The sequence below is a fragment of the Gopherus evgoodei genome, chromosome 6, assembly GCF_007399415.2.
Source record: "Gopherus evgoodei ecotype Sinaloan lineage chromosome 6, rGopEvg1_v1.p, whole genome shotgun sequence".
In the NCBI taxonomy this organism is placed as follows: domain Eukaryota; kingdom Metazoa; phylum Chordata; order Testudines; family Testudinidae; genus Gopherus; species Gopherus evgoodei.
Genome location: NC_044327.1, coordinates 44,849,554 through 44,872,923, shown reverse-complemented (window position 1 = coordinate 44,872,923; position 23,370 = coordinate 44,849,554). Strand labels below are relative to the sequence as shown.

General features: G+C 42.8%; 1 protein-coding gene and 1 long non-coding RNA gene across 5 annotated transcripts in view; one reads left to right on the top strand and one right to left on the bottom strand.

Annotated features, from left to right (window-relative positions):
- Positions 1-3,084: 3,084 nt before the first annotated feature.
- Positions 3,085-4,979, top strand: LOC115653053. The gene is made up of 3 exons (XR_004000832.1): positions 3,085-3,152; positions 4,441-4,634; positions 4,942-4,979. It is a non-coding gene; the product is annotated as an uncharacterized LOC115653053 (long non-coding RNA).
- A 1,852-nt stretch (positions 4,980-6,831) lies between these two features.
- Positions 6,832-23,370, bottom strand: part of MLANA (melan-A) — a 33,874-nt gene continuing 17,335 nt past the window's right edge. For 2 of the 4 annotated variants that reach the window (XM_030567875.1, XM_030567876.1), the window contains exons 2-6: positions 19,082-19,225; positions 13,646-13,744; positions 9,758-9,854; positions 8,299-8,400; positions 6,832-7,024 (exon numbers count right to left, since the gene is read on the bottom strand). In XM_030567875.1, coding sequence (XP_030423735.1) covers positions 6,956-7,024; positions 8,299-8,400; positions 9,758-9,854; positions 13,646-13,744; positions 19,082-19,200 — 486 coding nt within the window. In that variant the 5' untranslated portion in view covers positions 19,201-19,225 and the 3' untranslated portion in view covers positions 6,832-6,955. Of the gene's footprint in view, positions 7,025-8,298; positions 8,401-9,757; positions 9,855-13,645; positions 13,745-15,021; positions 15,066-19,081; positions 19,226-19,328; positions 19,588-23,370 lie in introns of those variants that run through there. The other 2 variants (XM_030567878.1, XM_030567879.1) reach the window with 2 other exon arrangements.

The following is a 23,370-nucleotide window of genomic DNA, read 5'->3' as shown; positions in this document are numbered from 1 at the left end:
TCTCCCCTGCCCATTGGAATTCTGGGTTGATATACCAGTGCACGATGGGGCAAAAACAGTGTCGCAGGTGATTCTGGGTAAATGTTGTCAGTCAATCCTCCCTCCATGAAAGCAACGGCAGACAATCATTTCGCGCCCTTTTCTCTGGATTGCCCAGGCAGACGCCATAGCACAGCAACCATGGAGCCCGTTCAGCCTTTTTTCACTGTCACCGTATGTCTACTGGATATTGCTAACAGATGCAGTACTGCAGTGCTACACAGCAGCATCCCCTTGCCTTTTGCAAGTTAGCAGAGATGGTTACCAGCTCTTCTGTACCATCTACTGCCTTGCAAGTTGACAATGACGGTTACCAGTCATACTGTGCCATCTGCTGCTGTCATGGGTGCTTTTGGCCAGCCTCGGTGAGATCGGTCAGGGGCGCATGGACAAAAATTGAAATGACTCCCCAGGTTATTCTCGTCTTTAAGTTTTGTCTAAAGGGAGAGTCAATCCTGCCTAGAATATCAGGCAAGCCTACTTAAGAACCAGAGAGGCAAACAGCCACTCTGGGTCAGAGCCCCAGACATCCCACAGAAATGATGAGCTGCATGCCATTCTAGAGGGTGCCCCTGCAACAATCCCACCCTTTGCTTCCCTCCTCCCCCACCCCTCCTGGGCTACCATGGCAGTTATCCTCCCATTTGTGTGCTGAAGTAATAAAGAATGCTTGAATAAGAAACAGCACTGACTTTTTTGCCTCTGCAAGCAGAGATCAAAGGGGGGAAGGGAGGGCAGCCTCCAGTTCCCATGCTATTCCAGGCAGGAGTGAATCTCCATTAGACAAAGCTTAAAGAAGAGAATGACCAGGAGTCATTCCGATTTTTGCCCAGGTGCCCCCGGCTGACCTCACCGAGGCCAGCCAGGAGCACTCATGGGACAACGATGACGGCTATCAGTCCTACTGTACTGTCTGCCATCCGGAAGGGAAGGGAAGGAGAAGCTGCTGTGTAGCGCTACAGCACTGTGTCTGCCAGCAGCATCCAGTAGACATATGGTGACATTGAAAAAAGGCGAGAAAGGTTTTTTTCCCTTTGCTTTTCTTTGGCAAGGCCTCATAAGATCAGATTACATGTCCTTCAATTTTGCTCAGTTTTGCTGTGTAAAAGAATGAAAGCCGGCACCTCCTAGAGTAGAAAACCTCCCAAACATTTTAGAAACTAATCAACCACTATGTGAAGTCACATGTGCTGCCCTAGCTTCTGTTTTTATACAAAACCAGAATACAAGCAGAATAGCTATACTGTGCTGAGAGCAGGGTGTGTGCTGGGAAGTCTCTATGTCCCTTGGGCTCTGTATACTTTTCTTTGCGACAGACTGGAGGGCTGCAGGTGTAGCCACTAGATAAGTCTGTGCTGCAGTAGGTGACAACCAATGTATATTGTGTATAGGAACCTCATTTGGATCTACCACTAGAGCACCAGTGCAGCTATTCCATGCCAATCCAGCAGGCTAAGGGGCAAAATATTCCACCCAAAGCCAGATTTTTGAGCTTTGATGAGAAGTGGAACCATTTGGCCCCTTGTGTTCTGTGTTTCTTGCCTCATTTTCTTGCTAAGGATATTTGCATACCATAATCTTCCCTTTTCTGTGACCTCATAACTTCCATAGCAAGTTGTTTCTATTGTCATAAGCAGTGGTGATATGTGGTAGATAAGCAGCAGTAGATGAACGTAAGACATACAATGTATAGCATGTCCTCAAGCTTAAGGAAAAAAAAGCCCAGATATTGATTTGTTCTTAATCCTTATTTACAACCTTCTACCATTTTTTTAAATTTATTTGAGTACATTGGATTAGAATAAACAATCCTGGCTCCTTAGTGTGACAAAGTTCCTCCTCTACCTTAGTGGGTCCTGCGCTTATTGGCGGATTTGTTCACCTCAGTGATCTTCCCCTCTTGTGGAACCCACAGTCTGGGTCAGCTCCTCCTGTGTCTGATCAGGAGTTGGGAGGGAACCTGGGCCCACCCTCTACTCCGGGTTCCAGCCCAGGGCCCTGTGGATCACAGCTGTCTATAGTGCCTCCTGTACCAGCTGCATGACAGCTACAACTCCCTGGGCTACTTCCCCATAGCCTAGTCCAAACACCTTCTTTATCCTCACCACAGGACCTTCCTCCTGGTGTCTGATAACACTTGTCCTCCTCAATCCTCCAGCAGCACACTCTCTACTCTCAGCTTCTTGCTCTCAGCTCCTCACACACACTCCTTCTCCTCTAGCTCCTCCCTGCCTGACTGGAGTGAGCTCTTTTTTAAACCAAGGTGCCCTGATTAGCCTGCCTTGATTGGCTACAGGTGTTCTAATTAAAGTAGCTATCTCTACTGCCTTCTGGAAAGATCTTAATTGGCCCTAGGTGCCTTGATTAACCTGGAGCAACTGCCATTTGGTTACCAGGGTCCTAGGGATTTGTTTAGCCTGGGGCTAACATACCTGTTTCCCAGTACTTTACTGTAGCCATCTGGCCTTGCCCCATCACATTAGATAATTAGAATAGTTTAATGACTAATAGCAATGGAAACCAAGTGCTCCACCTAACAAAAAGCAATAACTTGGGAGTTCTCAGGACTAGGCAGATACAGAGCCAGACTAAAGTGTAGTGATCCTTTCCCCAAGTACAGGGTATCTATCTAGTGCTCAAGATAATGTTAAAAGGTGCAGTCCAGGTACCCCATGCTACTACATTGCCCAAGGAAATGTGGTTCACCAACAAGGGGGCAAAGCTATGCACCAGCTAATGCATTCCAAGTTGCTAATACATAGTCGTCATCTTCTGCACAGAAGCACAATATATGTGCGTGGCCATGAACAAAATGATGCTTGTTTGACTAATGGCAAAACTGTCAATTCCATATCCATGCTATCTTATTTTATCCTTTTGTCTGACCACTTTTCCTTGCCTAACTCTAAAGCAAAGATCAGCCCGGGCAGCTCCCCCCTCACCGTGCTCAGGTTCTGTGGCTCCTGGAACTGTGAGCCGCTGCCGCCGCTGCCCCTCCCACAGCTCCCTCCTCCCACTGCCTCAGCACTCTGTAGGGGAGGGGCTGTGCACGCAGCAGCCCAGCAGTGTGTTTTGCCTCCACGTGGAGCCAGCATCTGATCGGCATGGGCATGGTAAGGGGAGTCCCAGGGGGCAGACAAGGAGCAGGGGGAGGGTTGGATGGGTCGGGAGTTCTGGGGGTCCTGTTAAGGGGGAGGGGAGTGGTTGGATGAGGCGTGAGAGTCCCGGGGGTCTGTCTGAGCGTGGGGGTGTGGATAAGGGTTGGGGCAGTCAGGGGACAGGTAAGGGGTGGGGTTCTGGGGGTCAGTTAGGGGCACGGGTCCCAGGAGAGGGCAGTCAGGGGACAAGGAGCAGACAGAGTTGGGGGTTCTGACGGGAGCAGTCAGGGTGGGAAGTGGGAGGGAGTGGATGGGGGCAGGGTTAGGGCAGGGCTCTCCCCTCTTTTTTGATTGTTGAAATATGGTAACCTTAGGCAAGGGGGGAGATAGGGGGAGCATGGGGGCTGGCGCCCACATACATCCATTGCAGCCTGCAGGAGCCTCTGAGGGGGGGCACCGGGCCGTAGCCTGGGGAGGAGGGGTGGGAGGCATGGCTGCTCCCCACTAGATGTGCCGCTGCCTTTGCAGGGCTGCTGCCCCCCTGCACTGCACCGGCTCCTCCATGGCTGGGGCTCGCTGCCACTGCAAGTGGGATGCTCTGGCTCTTCGGTGCCTCTGGAAGGTAGCTCCTCCCTGCTGAGCTGCTGCAGTGGCCCAAGCCTGGCAAAGCCAGTGAGCAGACTCGGGGCGGGGGCCACCGGGGTGAGGTGGAGAGGGCTCATTGAGGGTGGGCTGTGCACTCTCCAGGGGAGTTCAGAGGGTGCTGGTCTGGGGAGCTGCCCCTAGACACGTCTGGCCTCTGGGGTCTATAAAGGCTCGTTGGGATTTGCCCTTCAATGAACTGATGTGCAAGGGGGGGGTACAAGGTGGAAGTTTCACCTAGAGCACAAATTATCCTTGCACCGGCCCTGCCCCAGGGAGTGTGTGTACCCCAGGTTAAGAACCACTGCACTAAACTGATAAGATCTGCATTTTAGTTTAATTTTAAATGAAGCTTCTTAAACATTTTTTAAAAACTTGTTTACTTTACATACAACAATAGTTTATAGACTTACAGAGAAAGACCTTCTAAAAATGTTAAAATGTTTTACCGGCATGCGAAGCCTTAAATTAGAGTGAATAAATGAAGACAGCCCACCACGTCTGAAAGGTTGCCGACCCCAGCTCTAGACTGTGCTTAGCAGTGAATTAGCTAGAGACAAGGACATCATAAAAAGATGGTTTCTTAAAACTGTCATAACTCTTAGTTAAACGTGTGTGTGTGTGTGTGAAGAGCTCTTAATACATTTATTTTCTGTTGAAGTTAGTGTACGTGAAAGGTAGAAGATTGACAGTGCTGAAGACTGAAGTCCTTTGTATTTTTCATGGAATATGAGCTGCCATAACTCCCTGTGCTGAATGAGGTTTTCCCATAATACCTCATTTGTCTCAAAACTGATTTCTACAGACAAGATGGTATTTATTTCAAACTTCATGCTTATTTAATCCTCCTCTCTGGTAAGACTTCTGTCATAAACAGATAGTTAAGGGTTAATGTCTCTTTTACCTGTAAAGGGTTAACAAACAGGGACCCAAACACCTGACCAGAGGACCATCAGGAAACAAGATACTTTCAAATCTGGGTGGAGGGAAGCCTTTGTTTGTGGGTTTTGGGTTTGTGCGTTGTTCTCTCTGGGTCCTGCACGGGACTAGAGGTGCAACCAGGTTTCTGCCAATCTCCCTACTACAGTCTCTTATCTATTCAGAATAGTAAGTAAGTACAAAGACGGTCATAGTCTTTTAACGTGTTTTTCTTTATTTGCAGATGTGTACCTGCTGGGAGTAGCTTAAATTGTGTTTCTGCTGGAGAAAGCTTCTTTCTATTGTCTATAAACTAAAAAACCCTGTATATTTACCATCTCGATTAGAGAGACAGTTTTTATGTTTTTTCCTTCTTTATTAAAGTTTTCCTCTTTTTTCTAGAATCTAATTGATTTTTTTTTGGTTATCTTTTGTAAGACTCCAGGGAAGGGAGTCTGCACTCACCAGGGAATTGGTGGGAGAAAGGAAAGGGAGGAGGGAAGAAAAACCTGCTCTCTGCATTTATCTCTGTATCTCTCTCCGGGGATGTCATAGTATAATTCCCAAATCTGGACCTTAGCGTCCAAAATATGGGTACTAGCATGAATTCCCCTAAGCTTAATTACCAGCTTAGATCTGATAGGCTGCCACCAATCAGGATTCTGAGTACCTGATAAACTCTGGTCTCCCCAAACCTTTCCCTGGGGACCCCCAAGACCCAGATTCCTTGAGTCTCACAACAAAGGGGAATGAACCATTTCCCTTCATCCTCCTTTTCTTCCTCCCAGCTCTTTCCTGCCCTGGGTACACTAGGAGACCACTGTGATTCAACTCCTTGAATCACCCCTTCCCCCTCCCTTCTTCCTCGGAGAGAGATACAGAGATAAACGCAGAGAGCAGGTTTTTCTTCCCTCCTCCCTTTCCTTTCTCCCACCAATTCCTGGTGAGTGCAGACTCCCTTCCCTGGAGTCTTACAAAAGATAACCAAAAAAATCAATTAGATTCTAGAAAAAAAGAGGAAAACTTTAATAAAGAAGGAAAAAACATAAAAACTGTCTCTCTAATCAGGATGGTAAATATACAGGGTTTTTAAGCTTATAGACAATAGAAAGAAGCTTTCTCCAGCAGAAACACAATTTAAGCTACTTCCAGCAGGTACATATTTGGAAATAAGAAAAACAAGTTAAAAGACTATGACCGTCTTTGTACTTACTTACTCTTCTGAATAGATAAGAGACTGTAGTAGGGAGATTGGCAGAAACCTGGTTGCACCTCTAGTCCCGTGCAGGACCCAGAGAGAACAACGCACAAACCCAAAACCCACAAACAAAGGCTTCCCTCCACCCAGATTTGAAAGTATTTTGTTTCCTGATTGGTCCTCTGGTCAGGTGTTTGGGTCCCTCTTTATTAACCCTTTACAGGTAAGAGAGACATTAACCCTTAACTATCTGTTTATGACACGATTTCAAACTTTATGCTTATTTAATCCTCCTCTCTGGTAAGAATTCCGACAGAGAAGTGCAATGGTGATCATACCATAGTGACAGGTATGGAGTAAGATAGGAATTACTGCTTAAAGTAAATAAGTTATATCTATCTTGCCTCATTCATATTTTAAATTTCATGAGGAGCTGCATCTGACACAGATGCAGAAACTGAGGTGGGGATAAAACCCAGAAAAAAATATTTCGTCAATTGTGTGTGTGTTCTGGCTTCTACTGAGTCTGTATGGCTAATGTGCTTTTAAGAAATGCTTGTAAGAGAAATGGCTGGTGGTTGCAATACTAGATGGAGTAAAACAACTCTAGCTGCCCCCCCTTTTTTTTTTTAATTTAAACCTTTATCTGAAATTCCTTCTCTCCCCACCCACCCATCCCCCAAATAAAAAAGAGAGAGGAGAGAAAAGACCTCCCCCTTCTCACACTGGTTGATATGCTTCAGCATATCAGTATTCTTGGTAGAAATATGGGGACTATAATATAGCCAGTTTTGTGATCTGCTTTTATGTAGAATTAATCTGACCAACGGAATGAAAAGTTAAAGCCAAAACATGTTCAACTTCATCTAAGTATCACAAGAACATGCTGTGGATGAAAGGTAAAGTGAACCAGGCAATAACAACTGTCAGCAACTATTCATGGAAATGTATACTTTATTATTACAGTTTACCCATAAAGAATGCTAGGTTTGCACATGAGTTTAAGCAAAAGCACAAAGAGAATCAATTTGTATTCCTGGAGTTTAAGACTGACTCAACATCATGGTGAGTAAGGTGGTGGCAATGGATCTGCAGAGACTTTGTCATATGCTGGTGGAGCATCAGGTACCTGTAGTAACAAAAATACACTAAATCTGAAATACACCTCTACCCCGATATAATGCAACCCGATATAACACGAATTCAGAAAGAACATGATAAAGCAGCACTCCAGGGGGGCAGGGCTGCGTGCTCTGGCAGATCAAAGCAAGTTCAATGTAACGCGGTTTCACCTATAATACGGTAAGATTTTTTTGGCTCCCGAGGACAGCGTTATATCTGGGTAAGGATGTATTATCTTTTAGCCAGTTCTGTATTCCTCTTAAAGAATTTCACATCAGTTTACTTGGTTGTCCTTAAATAATACTGTAGTTTAGAACAGCTGAACCAACTGATTGTGAATATATATTTTTAAAAATTGGCATTTCTTTCTTGGTTGAGCATTGATTGAGTTCATTTTGTGATGAGACATTTGTCCATGCAGCTGCTATCAAAGAATAAATGTTCAGTACTGAAAGGATAGGTTTTTTTCGAGGGGGTGGGGGAGGAAGATGTTTACTGATATTTCAGGTAGCTTATAATAAAACATTAGTGTCTTGGCAGATGTAAGTACATACCTTACTACAAAATTAACAACATTTAGCAGCATATTTACTGCATATTGACCATAAATTATTTCATTACCATTTCTCCTTTCTTCAAATTAATTACACACCATCATAACTCAATATATTTATATTTAACTATTCATATTCACTTTCTGGAAGCTGAACTATTTTGGGGGATTTGCATTTATTGGTTACAATAACGCATCTTTCTGTGCTGATTGATGCTGAGGACCCCAAATAGTGCTATGATAAATAGCTAGTATGTGGATTTTGGTACTGCATGTCAGAAGCACACAAACAATCAATATCAGATTAGGGACTCCCACGCACCATAAAAATGGTAGAGTTGTTGACATGAAGACGATGCTATTGCAGGATATTGTAGCATATATCCATTTTATTACAGCTAGTAGATCAAATAGGAATGATCATGTTGCAACTAAATCAGAGTAGCATTAAAGTCAAGGAGGAAAAAGAGAATTTTTAAAAGGCAAGCTATTAATACTAGATTTCAGAAATCACTTTCACTACAAGAATTATGTTAGAGTACTTTCCTTAACACATTGGGTCAACATGTGGAAGATGCAGACCCAGCTTAGATAATGCAAATCCAGAGAAGATGCCATCAAACAGAGGTAAGAGTGCGGCATTATTTCTTCACCAATGGTCATCTCACTGACTAACTGCAGCGTTCAATAAATGTTGTAAGTAAATGAAACCTTGGACTTCAGCTTACCACAGAATTAAAGTTGCTGTACTCCTGTAAAAGTGCTTTGCAATCCAGTGGGGCATCTTCACCTGCCACTCTTCTCATAGTGCCAGCATGTGAGCTTTTACTCTATGATAGAGAATAAGGAAAGGTGAGAGTGACAGAAAAAGAAACCTTGAGTATGACTATAAATGTATCACTTAAAGTGTGAAAGTCAATAAGAATGTGGACATAATGCCAGCAGGCATTGTGCAAGCTTTGTTACTTTGTCACTGCTAATGCAATCCAGGCTCTCTCTTCAGAGACATCCAATCATGGGATGATAAAAAATGAGGATAAAGGTGTACTAATTTCCACCTGTCTCCAATTCCCCCATTCACTGTTGTTGGATCCTGTTCTCCTCCAGCTGTTATGCCTCTCCCTCTGATGTCCCCACCACTTTTTTAAATCATTCCTTTCTCTCACCTCTCTTCTTCCTTTCCTATTTCAGTCCTGCATAGTCACTTTCCTCTGTCCAATTTCTCCCCCAACAAACAGCACAAACATCATATTTATATTTTCATAACACTTTTTTAAAGAGGAAAAGTTACTTTGTGCATTTTCTGTGTTGTATAGTCTGAAAAGTGTTTTGATTTCCGAAGGTGGGTTTTTAACACTGTAGAAATTCAGGTCATGTTTACTCTGGAAGACACTATGCCCCACTGGAGGGGAGAGGTAATAGGATTATGATATCACAAGGACGTACAACTTCTAATTAATTGAGAGGAGTGTTTTATTCAGGTTGTACACAACTATTTAAGTAAAATATTTTGGAGAAAAGCTCTCATTGTTAAGGGTTCAAAACTACTATCCCATTCAACTAAGAGAAGACAGAACTCCAAATATAATATCTTTGACACTCTCAACAAGTACCTTTTTAGATTTTCTTTATACATCGTAAAGAAGCACAAAAGGGCAGATATTCATTTTCCTTTGCAAGTTACCTTTTATATAAACAGACAACACAGTGCACATGTACAACCATTATATTAAACACATAAGCGTGTAATTGTAACCGTTGTCCTCCTCTTCCCTATCCCCACTCCATTTGTTGTTAAATGTAAACTATTAAAGGGAGAGACTAAGTCTCTGATTTGGCTTAAAGTGCTTAGCAGATTTGGGGCATTCGATATATATTTATGGCAGCATGATGTAATTGAAAAGGTACTGGACTGAGAGTCTGCAGGACAGAGTTTTACTCCTGGCTCTGCCACTGATTACGTGTTGCGTATGGGTGGTGGTTTTTTTGTTTTGTTTTTGACAAGCCACTTCACTTCTCTGTGCCTTGGTTTCCTGCTCCCCACCCCTTCTGTCTTATTTTAAACGCTATCTCATATTATGTGTTTGTACAGTGCCTCGTTCAATGGTGCCCTGACCTTGGTGGTGTCCCCTGGGCACTACTGTAATAATAATGGTGGTGTACCAGGACATGAGTGGCCACACTTACCCGAAGGTTTTTATAGCCACATCGCCTTTTGTAATACCAGCAGCCAATGATCAATAAAACTGCAAGAACCACCACAAGGATTCCAATACCTGCAGCTCTGTTGCAAAATGAAAAACAAGATGAATTTTTCGATAAGTGAATGCATTTAGCACAAATGTTTTCTGATAAATGTGAATGCTGTAATTTCAAGAGGCTTATATGAGAACACAAATGAACTATTCTGTGCCTTTAAAAAAAATAAAACTGTTAATATGTTGAGCTCTTGAACCACCAGGCAGTGAGTAATCCTCCAGTGGTTGGATGATATACAGAGTATGAAGCATCACACGGTGAACATCAAAGATAAAAATAGCTATTGAACAGTAACCTCATTCGCTGGACACTGTACAACCTGCCCACTGAATGAGACTTACACTCATTTGTAGGGATTTTGGACCTTCAGAATTTCATGTTAAACAACTCCTTTGAGGACTAGAGAACAACAGAAAAAGAATTGGCCAAAACTTTTCTGCAAAATTTGACACAACATTTGTTCTTAGCTTCAACCCACTCCAGTTGGTAGCTACACATACTTACCTAAGTCTCTGGTTCCTGCCAACCTCCCCATTGTAACTGACTAGCTAATGTCCTGGCCTAAAGCGTGACCATTTCAACAACTAGGAAAATGCAATCATTGCCTCAAATATTGGTCTCCAAAGAACCACCATTTATAGAATGCACCCCAATCCCTGAAGAGAGCATTCCTATAATGGAAAAGCTATATAAGAAATGCATCCCATTTTTATTAGTTGACTCCCTTCAGGCAAAGAACACTGGGATCTCTGTCCAACATCTACCATGTTAAAGCGAATGCCAGAGACACACGGAGTAATGATTTATAAAGCCAGTAATCAACTTCAGAAAAGAGATAAGACTGTAAACTGTGCACATACAACTTCCTAACTTGTATCATGTTCCATGACACACTAAGCACAATGACTGTGTGGTTAGAGTGTGGGAATTTGAGTTACATTGTGTTTGGGGACCATGGGCTTAACAGTATATGTAGACATACATCTGTCTTTTCCTAGTCTATGACAGGGATTCAAGACAGTTGGGACTATAGTGATTTAAAGAAGCTGGAAGACACAAGAATTGAGATTTTTTTTTTATCTGTCTTTATAAGCCCTTGTTAGTTCTCCTTCTTCCTTCCAGTTCTAATGCTTCTTTCTATTTAGAAGTATGGAATACTCACTTTGGTTCCCCTGTTCTGTCCTACTGTTTCTGCTGGAGGCGGGGGGAAAATAGCAATAGAAAAGGAAGGAAAAGAAAGACTAAGAAGTTGGATATGGAAAAGAACAGACAGAGTGGGTGTGGAAACTAGAGCAGCCAGCTTTGTGTCTGAGCTTCCTGCTTGCAGAGGTAGTTGGGGGGCCTTCAGCCTTCTGGAACCAGCAAGATTTCCCGGCTCTCAAGGTGTCATTCTGGAAGGTTCTGTTAACTCTCTCACCTCCTTCTGACAGAGCACTCTCACCTAGCTGGTGACATGTTGCCTGCCTTGTCACACAAACCAACAGTTTGCTGTGTTTCCTTGCAGCTCTGCACAGCAGTTTCCCTGCAGCTGCACAGTCATGCCAGGATCTGAGATGGCTCTACTGGCTTTGCTTCTGTGTCTAGCAACCTCTGCTCAGGGAAGCCACACACCCTTCCTCCAGCAGCTGCCAGTAGTCTCTGATTCTGGAGATCTTTTTCCCCAATCTCAATTTCAAGTTACCAAGGCCAGAGTCTTCTCCACTGCTCCCTCTCGGTCTCCTCTGACCCCCAGCTCCATCTCCCCATGCACTTCTCACAATTCTCACGCTGTGGCTGTTACCCTGTCTCCCCCCAGGTATCACTCTAAAGCAGGGGTCGGCAAACTTTCAGAAGTGGTGTGCCGAGTCTTCATTTAGTCACTCTGATTGAAGGTTTTGTGTACCAGTAATACATTCTAACATTTTTAGAAGGTCTGTCTCTATAAGTCTATAATATATAACTAAACTATTGTTGTATGTAAAGTAAATAAGGTTTTTAAAATGCTTAAGAAGCTTAATTTAAAATTAAGTTAAAATGCAGAACCCCCAGAGTGGTGGCCAGGACCCAGGCAGTGTGAGTGCCACTGAAAATCAGCTCGCGTGCTGCCTTTGGCACCCGTGCCATAGGTTGCCTACCCCGGCTCTAAAGGTTGATGCTTCTATTGATTCCCTGCCTGTTATCCCATCTCCATTGATACTACCCCTTCTTTCCAGACTCTATAGACAGAAAAGTGAATCTGGCCTTCTCTGCCATTGACTCAGTTTTTAGTACCACAGTTGCACTCATCTTCTCTGCAGTATTCATAGCCTGAATGCTCCAAGTGGACCTGGAGAGTGTCCTTCTTTATTTTTCCTTCTCTTTGAGCCTAACTACTAGTCCTCTTCACCTCCTCACCCCCACTATAATCTACTTCATAACTGTGATGCTTCATTTTATGCTACTTTCATTGCAGCTAGATCAAGCTGAGTCACCATGGCCAGATGTAGGTACATTTGACTCAGAATGAGTGCTGAGACTAGGCTAGCTGACTTTTCCTTTTAGGGGATCAAGCTGTTTGGGGCAGACCTTGGGAATTCCCGCCCCCCATACACACCACCTTTCATCCTTCTCTGCTCTTCAGGTGAAATGTGGGGAAAACAGGTGCATCTTGCAGCATAAGGTAAAAGTCACCAAATCTGGTGACTTTGATAAGCCAAGATGGGGAGCAAGTTCCACAGACCCAGGAGGGGGATGTTATGTCCAGGATCTTAGAAGGTACCAACTGCATTCCTATCACACCAGTGGCAAGTTAGCCTCTCAAGTAGTCGGGACCCAAATAATTAAAGCCTTTATGTGTCAAAGCAAAACTCTCACATTAGTTTTGCTTAGGGTTAGTCTCTCCTGGTGCCAATTTATGTAGACTCACTTTCATGCAGCATGACTAAGGGCTTCTCTACACTTGCAGCACTGCAGCAGTACCACTGCAGTGCTTAGTGAAGTTCCTACCTATATGGACAGGAGAGCTTCTCCCATCAGCATAGGTATTCTGTCTCCCCGAAAGGCAGTAGCTTTGTTGACAAGAGAAGTGCTCCTGTCAACATAGCATTGTCTGCGCTGGGGGCCAGGTTGATAGAACCATGTCTGTCAGCATGGCTTTTCCACGCTCCTGAGCTATGTAGTTATACCGACATACATTGGTTATATAGACCAAGCCTCAGTCTTCTCCTGTTTGGAGAGATATGTTGCTGTTTACCATGAGTTTTGGCTAATACCACTCACTTTTTGGTCAGATGATGCCCCCTTTGAGGTTCTTATGACATAAATGTGGATGACACATGGATGCAGGCAGCAGCCCTTTCTCAGAGACAGCAGTCAAATTCAGCGCAGCTTCCTCAGATGAATGATGCTAAATAAGCACCAATAAGTGTAAATCTCTTATTACAAAAATCATTAACTTCAATGCTTGTGGTCAGCTGAATTAATAATGCAGTTTTGAAATGGCCATTGATTTGTTTACTCTTTCCTCCTCTGGTAAAATCGCTTTGGATTCTGCCATACAGAGTTTAACTGTCAAGTGCTGCTTGTGATACTGAAGTGATAGATGCTATAGAAAACTACAAAATAGATAGACTTTACTTTCCCCAAACACAGAAATTCTGATTAATTTTCCATGGGTTCTGTTTTCTTTGTTGCAATCTAGAAGAAAAATCCTACTTTGTAAAATTCTGTTCCCAGGATGGAGGAAAACCTCTCAGCTGAGCCATTTATAAACAGACTTTTAGAGAGTGCCAGATCTGAATTTGAATGTAATTCTTTCCACTAGCTTTGATGCTGTCATTGGTTTTGTTTCATACTTACTCTTCTGCTGCAAGATAAGTATATTGCTTTCCTCTACTGAAGATGGCATCTCTTTGGTGATCTCCTTTGGGCATTTTGTAGGACTGGTTTTGGTCACACCTACAAGGACAAAGACTAACCCATTACAGTACTCCTAAGGCATAATGTATTATCACCATTTCCATTATCAGAAGAAAGAGGGTTTGGGTTTCTTTTAAACATTTTTAGAAAAAAGTAGATCTATTTACACATAAGGCTGTTGTAACTTAACAAGAACAAAACACATTGGACCAAATTCAGCTGTCAGTTACACTGCCATAACTTTGGGTTTGCATCAGTATAAGTCCACAAACTTTATTGGAGCTATTCTGGGTTTGCACCACAGTGACTGAAAGAAGGATTTGGCTTGTTCTCATTAGATATTAAACATTTGCAGATTTCTGAAGTGAAATTTCTCAAGGAGAATGAGTTTTCCTTTCAACCTAAGGTGAATCCATTGTATTTTGAAAACAGCCCTGAAGACAATGTAGGAGGAGACCTCTGTTCTTTAGACCACTCATATTTTTGTTGTTGTAAATTCATATGACCGAATGATTGGTTCTTAAGAGAGCCATTTAGAGAACAGGAATAATCTGTTAATAATGCACTTTATCTAAGGGTGAGATAGGAGAGAAGTAGATGAAAAAGAAGGTAAATATTTTACTTAGTGTTTGTTTCTATTTGTTTTCTATTTAAACACCCAAAGTCAGATACTTAGGCCTGGTCTACACTAGGAAATAGGTCAGTATAATTATGTCACTCAGGGATGGGAAAAATCCAGACACCAAGTGACAGTTAAACCTACCTAACACCCGCTGTAGACAGCACTAGGCAGATGGAAGAATTTTCCTGCCTGTAGGGAAGATGGAATACTTTTTGCTGGCAAGAGAAGCTCTCCTGCCAGTGTAGATAGTGTCTTCAGTGGGGTGCTAGACCACTACAGTGGCTGTATGTCTAGATAAGCCCCTTACCTAACATAAACTGGCACAGCTCCATTGACTTGGAGAGAGCTGCACCAATTTACATTTGCTATCTGTGCATGCATAATTGCCATTCGTTTAAGTTCCCTCAGGAACTTAACCATCCAAAATTGATCAGAACAGTTCAAACCTAATTTATCTGAGACAACCATAGAAAAAGAAATAAGTAAATACATTGGTCTCAGTTAAATAGCACAAGAGCAAATTCTACTGTATATCACCAATTTCAATTAAGACAAAATGGCTCTTTTAAAAAGAAATCAGGCCTAATTAAATAACTTTTTCAGAGAATTCAGAATGAGACAGTAAACCTCTTCTGGAACTTAGAATTTTGCTGTTATTTTAAAACTAGCAGAATACAAAGCATGCAAGCCTTACCTTCTTCACAGATCCACACTCTCTGCCTGCTAGGTGGAGGCATATGCAGCTTTTTTCTCTAGCACTTAATCTTTTTTTTTTTTTTTGTCTCTACACTCATGACTATCACAAGCTTAAATTCCAAGTGGTGCAGCCTTTGATTTCTTTAATTAGCATGAAAGAGGCCAAGCAGAGACAGCTTTTTCCCTTTCTTCACCTCTCCCCCCCCCACATTCTTTTCAGTAAACAGCTACACAATCTATTTCTTGTCCATGCTCTCCTATACGCTGCATAGGGCTGAGCCACACTCAGGCTTGGCACCAATTTACCTAAATCAATGAACACGCAGAGTGTGGACACACTTGTACCTGTTTAAAATTGTTTTATATTGCTTTTGTTTCTGAGTTAGTGCTTGTCTACGCAAAGTTTTTGCACCAGTTTAATTGGAAAGTTTAGCTACATGCAGTTTTTGGATCACTATAGCCATATCAGTTTCTAAACTGATATAGTTAAATAGGTGCAAATCCCTTGTGTGTATGCAGTTATACCAGTGTAAAGAGCCTTTACATAAATGTAGCTCATTTGATACTGGTAAGTAAGCAAGCGTTCTAGTAAAAAGAAATCACCTAAGCCATAAATACTACACTATGATTTACTTAGTGCGGGGTTCAGGATAGCAAGACACTTCTGCTCTGTTTTTTCCCCTGTTTTTGCCTCATTAGATAAAATGGCGTGAAAAACACATGAACTTTGTCTACACTACAACTTCTTCCACTGTTGGCACCAGTACACAGGATTTTTCCTAATATAGTCACTAGCATGTTTAGGACTTGTTACTTTTGGAAAACATCTTTCTTCTGGGCAAACATTTGAAGCTAGCATGGTTCTGCTTCCAGTCTGGACAGGGACTAATTTGTTTAATTATTTCTACTCATTGGGCTGAATTCTGCTTTCCATTATCCCATGAGACTTAAGAAATCCTCTTTGCTGGAGCCATGACAATAAAACAAATCCAGTGGGGTCACACCATAACTAAGAGCAGAACTGGCCCCTTTTGAATAAATGTCTGCTATATAATTATCTGATCTTGCAATGGTTCCTCTGCATTATTACACTTGTACTCCGTGTGAGTTTTAAAGGTGAAAGGATTGCAGGATCAGGTTTTAGATCTGTGCATAGCATTAAAGAGCTAATATCAAGTTTGTAAGGCCTCAGATTCGATCTTTCACACTCCCCAACTTTATATAATAGCAGATTTCATATAATTCTTTGTATGGATTTTCTCCACCTTTGAACAAATATTTCACTGCTAGAAGGAGGCTAAATAACAGATTAATTTTTCTTCTTCTTCAGCCATGCCAACAGTCCAGTATTCATGAAAAACCCATGTGATAACAAAACCTAATGTATTTTTATCTTGCCTTCGGCAGTGGAAAAAGAAATTTCAGCTGACTTAATTTTTTAGCTTCCAAGGGGCTGATGTTAATAGCAATGAATGGAAAAAATGTGCAAATAATGCCTTATAACACCAAGGTATAACGCTGTTGTCGAGGAGTAGAACAGTTGTTAAGGTGAAACACAAGATCATGTTCATTTATGCCATTGTCAAACCTGTGTGTCCATATTGACTTCAGTGGCTTTGCTCCTAATTTACACCAGTGTGAGATTAACACCAAGCACAGCTTCTGTAAGCATTACTGTGTTGGGGCAGAGAGGCCCTACACAGCAGAGAGGGGGTTAAGGAAGCTGACAGGCTCCAGCCTGGGAGTGAAAGGGTTAGGGAAAGTATGTGGACCCTGTTGCCTTGTTCTGGTATACCTGCATCCAACTTTAAATGTGGGGAGAAGAGATAAAAGGAGAGGGCCGAGCCCTGTTCAGGGTTGATGAGTAGGGAGGACACAGCTCTGAGTGTCTCATGGTGGATGAGAAGCCTGGTTGCAGCCCTGAGATGGAGCTCACTGGCTAGCCAGACCAACCATCCTGAAGGGACAACCAGAATCAGAAGGGAATCAGGGGAAGCACAGATTGTTTTGGAAACAAGTGCTGAATAGAGGGAAGGGCCCTACTGAAGGTTTGTGGGGTGACTACAGTTTTGAGTAGTGTGTTTTGTTCCTGATTACCTTTGAACAACCTGAAAGGACTGAAGTCACCACTATGCTGGACCTCCTCAGTGGGGCAGAAATGTACCAGCAGAGAGATACAGCTTGAGTGAGTTGTGCCCAGGAGGGTCACCTCCTCAGCTACATTACATTTCTAAAGACATTCAATGAGATAGAGATTCAGTTCTCTGCTGATCAGATTTTGGAAATAAACATTTAAAAATATGTTCAGAAAACAGAACAATCCAGATCTCCTTTGACGCTCATTAGCCTCTGGCAAACTATTGTGAGAGGCTGCCAAATCCTGACCATCCACAGGTGGAGAATGAATGCTTTCTGTGTCACTGAAAAGGTGTCTGACCTTTTAAACAGTGGGCCCATTGTCTTTGTTGTTGGTAGTGTCATTTCATCTCTCTAGGATAGGTCTGTGATTTTCACTGAAACTTAAGATCCATAACAAGGCAAGAAAGAAATAGGAATGTTTATTTGGGATCTGATAATGCAAGGTGTTTGGTGCCTCCTGTGAGGTGCTGAGTGTGCTTGACAAACAGTAATTTCAGTGCAAACTCAGGGCACTTGGACTTTCTGAGGAAGTGCTTCCCAGCACCATGCAGGATTGAATTGTTAATTATACAAAGCTTATTTACCATTAGTCTGTCCCTACCAGAAGAGTTTCATTATTGTTAGAAAAATACAGACAGATCCTTGGCTACAGTCTGGTCCCTTTGTGCTATTTGGCTGCCACAAAGGGGCCAAAAAGCAGCCAGATCTCCCCCAACTAAGGATCCTGCCTCCCAAGGGTAGGGGAATCTTCGGTGGCTATTGAGCTGTCCCAGCCAGATCCTGTGGCACCTCACTGCAGCTTCCAGCATAGGGATATGTGAAGAGGGGCATAGTTGAAGTGCATTGTGCTACAGCAATCCACAACAGATAGCCAGCTAATATTAGATTAGGGCAGCTTCCCATACAGGACTGAGCCCTTATTGAGGGATTCTGGTGTCTATGCTATGCTGATGACACCTGAAATGTAGGTGTATGTGCATTTGACTTGGAAACTTTTTCCAACCATATCAGAAGGCAACGCATGTGCTCTTGCTCCCTTTGTGCATCTATCTGAGGGCATAAACAGGGCAAGATCACTGCCTCCATTTCAGTTCCATCTTGCTGTCCGTGGTGAGATTTGGAGCTCCTTATCACTCCACTAGCCAGCCTTAGATAAATTCTCCGTCTGCATATAGTTGTAGCTTAGTGCTAGTTTAGTTAGAGTAAGCTAGTTAGTATTTAATGGGGTTAATATGCAGAAATCCCCAGGTTTCAAACAGCATGCCAAATGCAGGGCCATGATCCCTATGAGCAACAAGCAGAAACATTCCCTAATCTGCTTAGGTGAGGGGCATGTGAGGGGACTGAAGCCTGAGCCTGCCTGAGCCAGGATGGAAGCAGAAATGGGTTACTATGCCAGCTTTATTCCCTGGTCAAGGGGAATCCCCAGCGGGCTGATTAAGCCAGCTTTCCATCCTACTTGCATCATTGGAACAATGCAGTAGATTGGAACAGGCTGAGGATCTGGCCCTGTGGTGCAGGGTAATGGCCTTGTGGTTTAACTTATTCCACACAAAGTGCAGCATTAGGGACATATGTTCTTGCACTTCCGCTACTTTTAGGCTCCACAGATGCATTGCAAAATCCTTAATGCCCAATTAGTTTAAAAATCAAAAGCTGCTGATTTTCTGGTTGCAGTTAGCCTTCATTTTCACTTGCAACTATCTACCTGTTATGATTATTTGTAGTTGCAATTTTCTGGTGCAGACTCTTACCCACATAAATGGGGGGAGGGGTAAATGTGCATTAAAGCTTTAACATAAAAATAAATAAAACCAGTAACATTACAGCAGAAGTTCAATATATTCAAAAAACACTGGAAAAAGTCACCCTAAATGAGGGATCAGAAGTACAGGTGTGTGACTTCATTTTGATTGTACCTGGTAGGAAGCCAGTAGTTGTATACATCCAGACAGTGTTGAAACCAAAAGACCTGAATGTCATCCCTGAGAAAGCCAGGAGTCCTCCAATGATCACAACTGCTCGATGGGTGTATCATGCACACAGGCTGTTAGCTACTGGTGCTAAAACAACAACAGGATAAGTCAACATTAAGACATGAAGCTCACTGAGACAATTACACAAGAAAGGAGAAAATTTAAGGGAATGTTTCCTTCTCATCTGTACCTGGCATCTGCCTTGTCCGGTATTCTGTTGTCTCTATGTGTGTGAGAAAATTAAAACTGAATTCCCTTAAGGCTGAGAGGATGGTTTTGCCCCCCAAATGTAAGACTCCCTACTGAGGAAGGACAACTGTAGCAGCATAATCAGAATGTGTTCAGGGAGGGGCATTCTGGGGTAGAGAGTGGACTTTCTGCAGAAAAAAAGAATTTCAACATTTCCTTTGTGCAAGAGTCCTATTGAGTTTAATGAAACTATAATGTTCTGTAGAAATGACTCTAAGCTTTTAACAGAGAATGAGATCACAGTTATATGATATTTAAGTCAAATTATTAGTTTTTAATACTAGAGCATTATATATCTGCTAAAGTTTGGCTTAAAACTTCTATAGAAAAGTGATCAATTATCTGTTACACTCTAGTGCTTACCCAAAGGGCGCTGTAAAAAACAGTAATTCCACAGGCAGAGAGTTGATAAAACTGACTTCTTCTTGAAGTTGCAAACCTTTTGTAATGTGCTGAGGAGGTGCAGAAGATCCATATTTGACTTGAGGTATTTTTCCTGTGTGTTCTCAGATATAGTCCCTAAACTTGTTGGACCTTAGGGGCTTCTGTATCTCTTGGTGAGCTTCTTTCTATTTAGAAGCATGGAATACTCACTTTGGTTCCCCTGTTCTGTCCTACTGTTTCTGCTGGGGTGCTGGGGGGGAAATAGCAATAGAAAAGGAAGGAAAAGAAAGACTAAGAAGTTGGACATGGAAGAGAACAGAGAGAGGGGTTGTGGAAACTAAAGCAGACAGCTTTGTGTCTGAGCTTCCTGCTTGGAGAGGTAGTTGGGGGGCCTTCAGCCCTCTGGAACCAGCAAGATTTCCCAGCTCTCAAGGTGTCATTCTGGAAGGTACTGTTAACTCTTTCACCTCCTTCCGACAGAGCACTGAGGTACAACTGCATCTGCTCTAACCCCTCAGACAGAGACCAACACCTACAAAATCTCCACCAAGCATTCTCAAAACTACAATACTGCACAAGGAAATAAGGAAACAGATCAGAGCCAGACGTGTACCCAGAAGCCTCCTACTGCAAGACAAACCCAAGAAAGAAACCAACAGGACTCTACTGGCCATCACATACAGTTCCCAGCTAAAACCCCTCCAACGCATCATCAGGGATCTACAATTCATCCTGGACAATGATCCCACACTTTCACAGGCCTTGGGTGCAGGCCAGTCCTTGCCCACAGAAAACCTGCCAACTTGAAACATATTCTCACCAGTAACTGCACACCGCACCCTAGCAACTCTAGCTCAGGAACCAATCCATGCAACAAACCTCGATGCCAACTCTGCCCACATATCTACACCAGCGACACCATCACAGGACCTAACCAGATCAGCCACACCATCACCGGTTCATTCACCTGCACGTCCACCAATGTAATATATGCCATCATATGCCAGCAATGCCCCTCTGCTACGTACATCAGCCAAACTGGACAGTCTCTACAGAAAAGGATAAACGGACACAAATCAGATATTAGGAATGGCAATATACAAAAACCTGTAGGAGAACACTTCAACCTCCCTGGCCACTCTATAGCAGACCTTAAGGTGGCCATCCTGCAGCAAAAAAACTTCAGGACCAGACTTCAAAGAGAAACTGCTGAGCTTCAGTTCATCTGCAAATTTGACACCATCAGCTCAGGATTAAACAAAGACTGTGAATGGCTTGCCAACTATAAAACCAGTTTCTCCTCCCTTGGTTTTCACACCTCAGCTGCTAGAACAGGCTCTCATCCTCCCTGATTGAACTAACCTCGTTATCTCTAGCTTGTTTGCATATATAGACCTGCCCCTGGAAATTTCCACTACATGCATCTGATGAAGTGGGTATTCACCCACAAAAGCTGATGCTCCAAAATGTCTGTTAGTCTATAAGGTGCCACAGGATTCTTTGCTTCCTTTAAAAGATTTTTGTACTTAGTGAAACTAGGGAGTCACTATGACTTGGGGGAATCGCTGTTAGTACCTTCTTTACTATCCCTATGATATGTACTGGAGCGGCTAGCCTAGCCTGCCGTAGCTTCACTGCTATGGTTATTCAAGGCAGCTAAATCAAAGTTAGCTGGGGTATGTCTACATGTGCTGCAGCCACACCTGTGACTGCGCTGTAGACATACCCTAAGTGAGAGTGGAATCGGCCTCCATGAGTCCAAGCATACAGAGCTCTAAAGAACAGAAAAATGAAAACCAATAAATGAGGTCATTAATGGAGGTATATCACAAGTGGCCTTTGCATACCTAAAAATGTCAAGCTTTAAAGTCTAGTATTTAGGGCCTTTCCAGGGCCAGAAGTGAGTGCTGTGTCCCCCATTGGGAAGCTGGGCGTCTCCCTTTCCCAGTGGACTAAAGCTACAGTTTCTAGCAGTGCAGTTATGAGATATCAGTCTTTCAAGTTGTTATATTTCTAAGTATATAATGAAAAGCTGTCACTGACCCATCTTGGGCCTCAATCATTTTTTTGCTGGAGGGAAGTGAATTTGTGTCTGAGAAGAAGCAACCATTTCTCTGGCAGTTTATTTTTATTTTTTTAATGGTGGCTATTTGAAATTATTTGGGGGTTTGAGATCTTGGGATAAGTATTAGGGAGATGGATTAGTGGGCAGGGTTTGCAGCCAGAGACATGTGGAAAAAGTGTTTATTAGAAGCCTGTGTAATTTAGTACAGGCTTCTCCAACATATTACATGGTAGCACTGTCATATATATAAAAGAATGCAGGAATGGGGTACGTCTAGGCCTTCCCAATTGCCAATTCCACTGGCACTTCCCAACTACTACAATAGCCCCTTGATTGCTACTGGCAGTCTCAATAAGCTAGAAGACTGCTTTAAATTGAATTATGCTGGGAGACTGGTTTGGCATGCAGCCAGCTCAAGACTGGGGGAGTGGAAAGGTCACACTTGCACAGAGCTAAGCTGCACACTTGAGATCTAGGCCTGATTTTAATTTAATTCAGAGATCTCAAAGTACCTTGAAAGGTGGGTCAGTATTATAATTATTATCATCCCCATTTTACAGATGGGAAAACTGACATACACAGGTTTCTGTGGCTTGTGGCCCCATATTATGAGGAGAGAACCCTGGTCTCTTGATTGCCAAAGTGTCACTATTTGTTATTACTGTACATCTGAACATTCTGCCTTTCCCTTCATCTTTTAATTTTTGGCAGATAGTAGATATGTGGATGTAGTTCTAGAACTGGATCAGGTGGGTTGAATGTTAGTGTAAACATGCCCTGTATTTACTTACTCTATGCTTTATGTACCTGTGTGTGTGTGTGTGTTCTCTTGTTCCTGCTTGTATCCTGAACGAAGGTGAAGAGGCGTTTCGGGGTAAGAGTCATAAATTGTAGATAAACCTAACTATCCTGTGTATTAATGTGACATGCACGGAAGGAATATGGAAAATGAAAAGGAATATTCTGCCTGAACCTGAACAGTGAAATAACTTTCCAGTACTTGAGAGTAACATCAAATTCTATGAGCAGGAGGGCTGAGCCCACATAATAGAAGACAATTCTGCATAAGATCCTATAACAGGTGAGGACAATAGTTATTTTGCCTGCATGGCAGCAAGTCTGAGCTCCATGCTAAAAACCATTCTATGTGTTGTTCTAGGTCCCTGTAGAACGTATCAGTGAATCAGTGTTTGACCTGCACAGGGGCAGTGGGTAAAGGCCTAATAGTGGTGGTTTAGGGTGTTATCCTTAGTGGAGATATTTTAATAGATGTGTCTCATTTAGTACATTCCTGAAAGAGAGACTTGTTCCTCTGAAGTCTTATGAACTTGGGATTGTCAGCCTTGCAGGGGTGGTTGACAAGTGGCTGAATTCTATCAGACCCTGAAAAATGCTTCTTAGCTCGACTGTTTTCTGTAGGCCTGGCTGTAAGCATGTATGCCAGAGTTTAAAAGAGACATGGTGTGGAAGACAGTTTTGATCAAAGAGGGAGGATGTGTGCTGTGTGCCGAAGATGATCTCCTTACTTGTATTT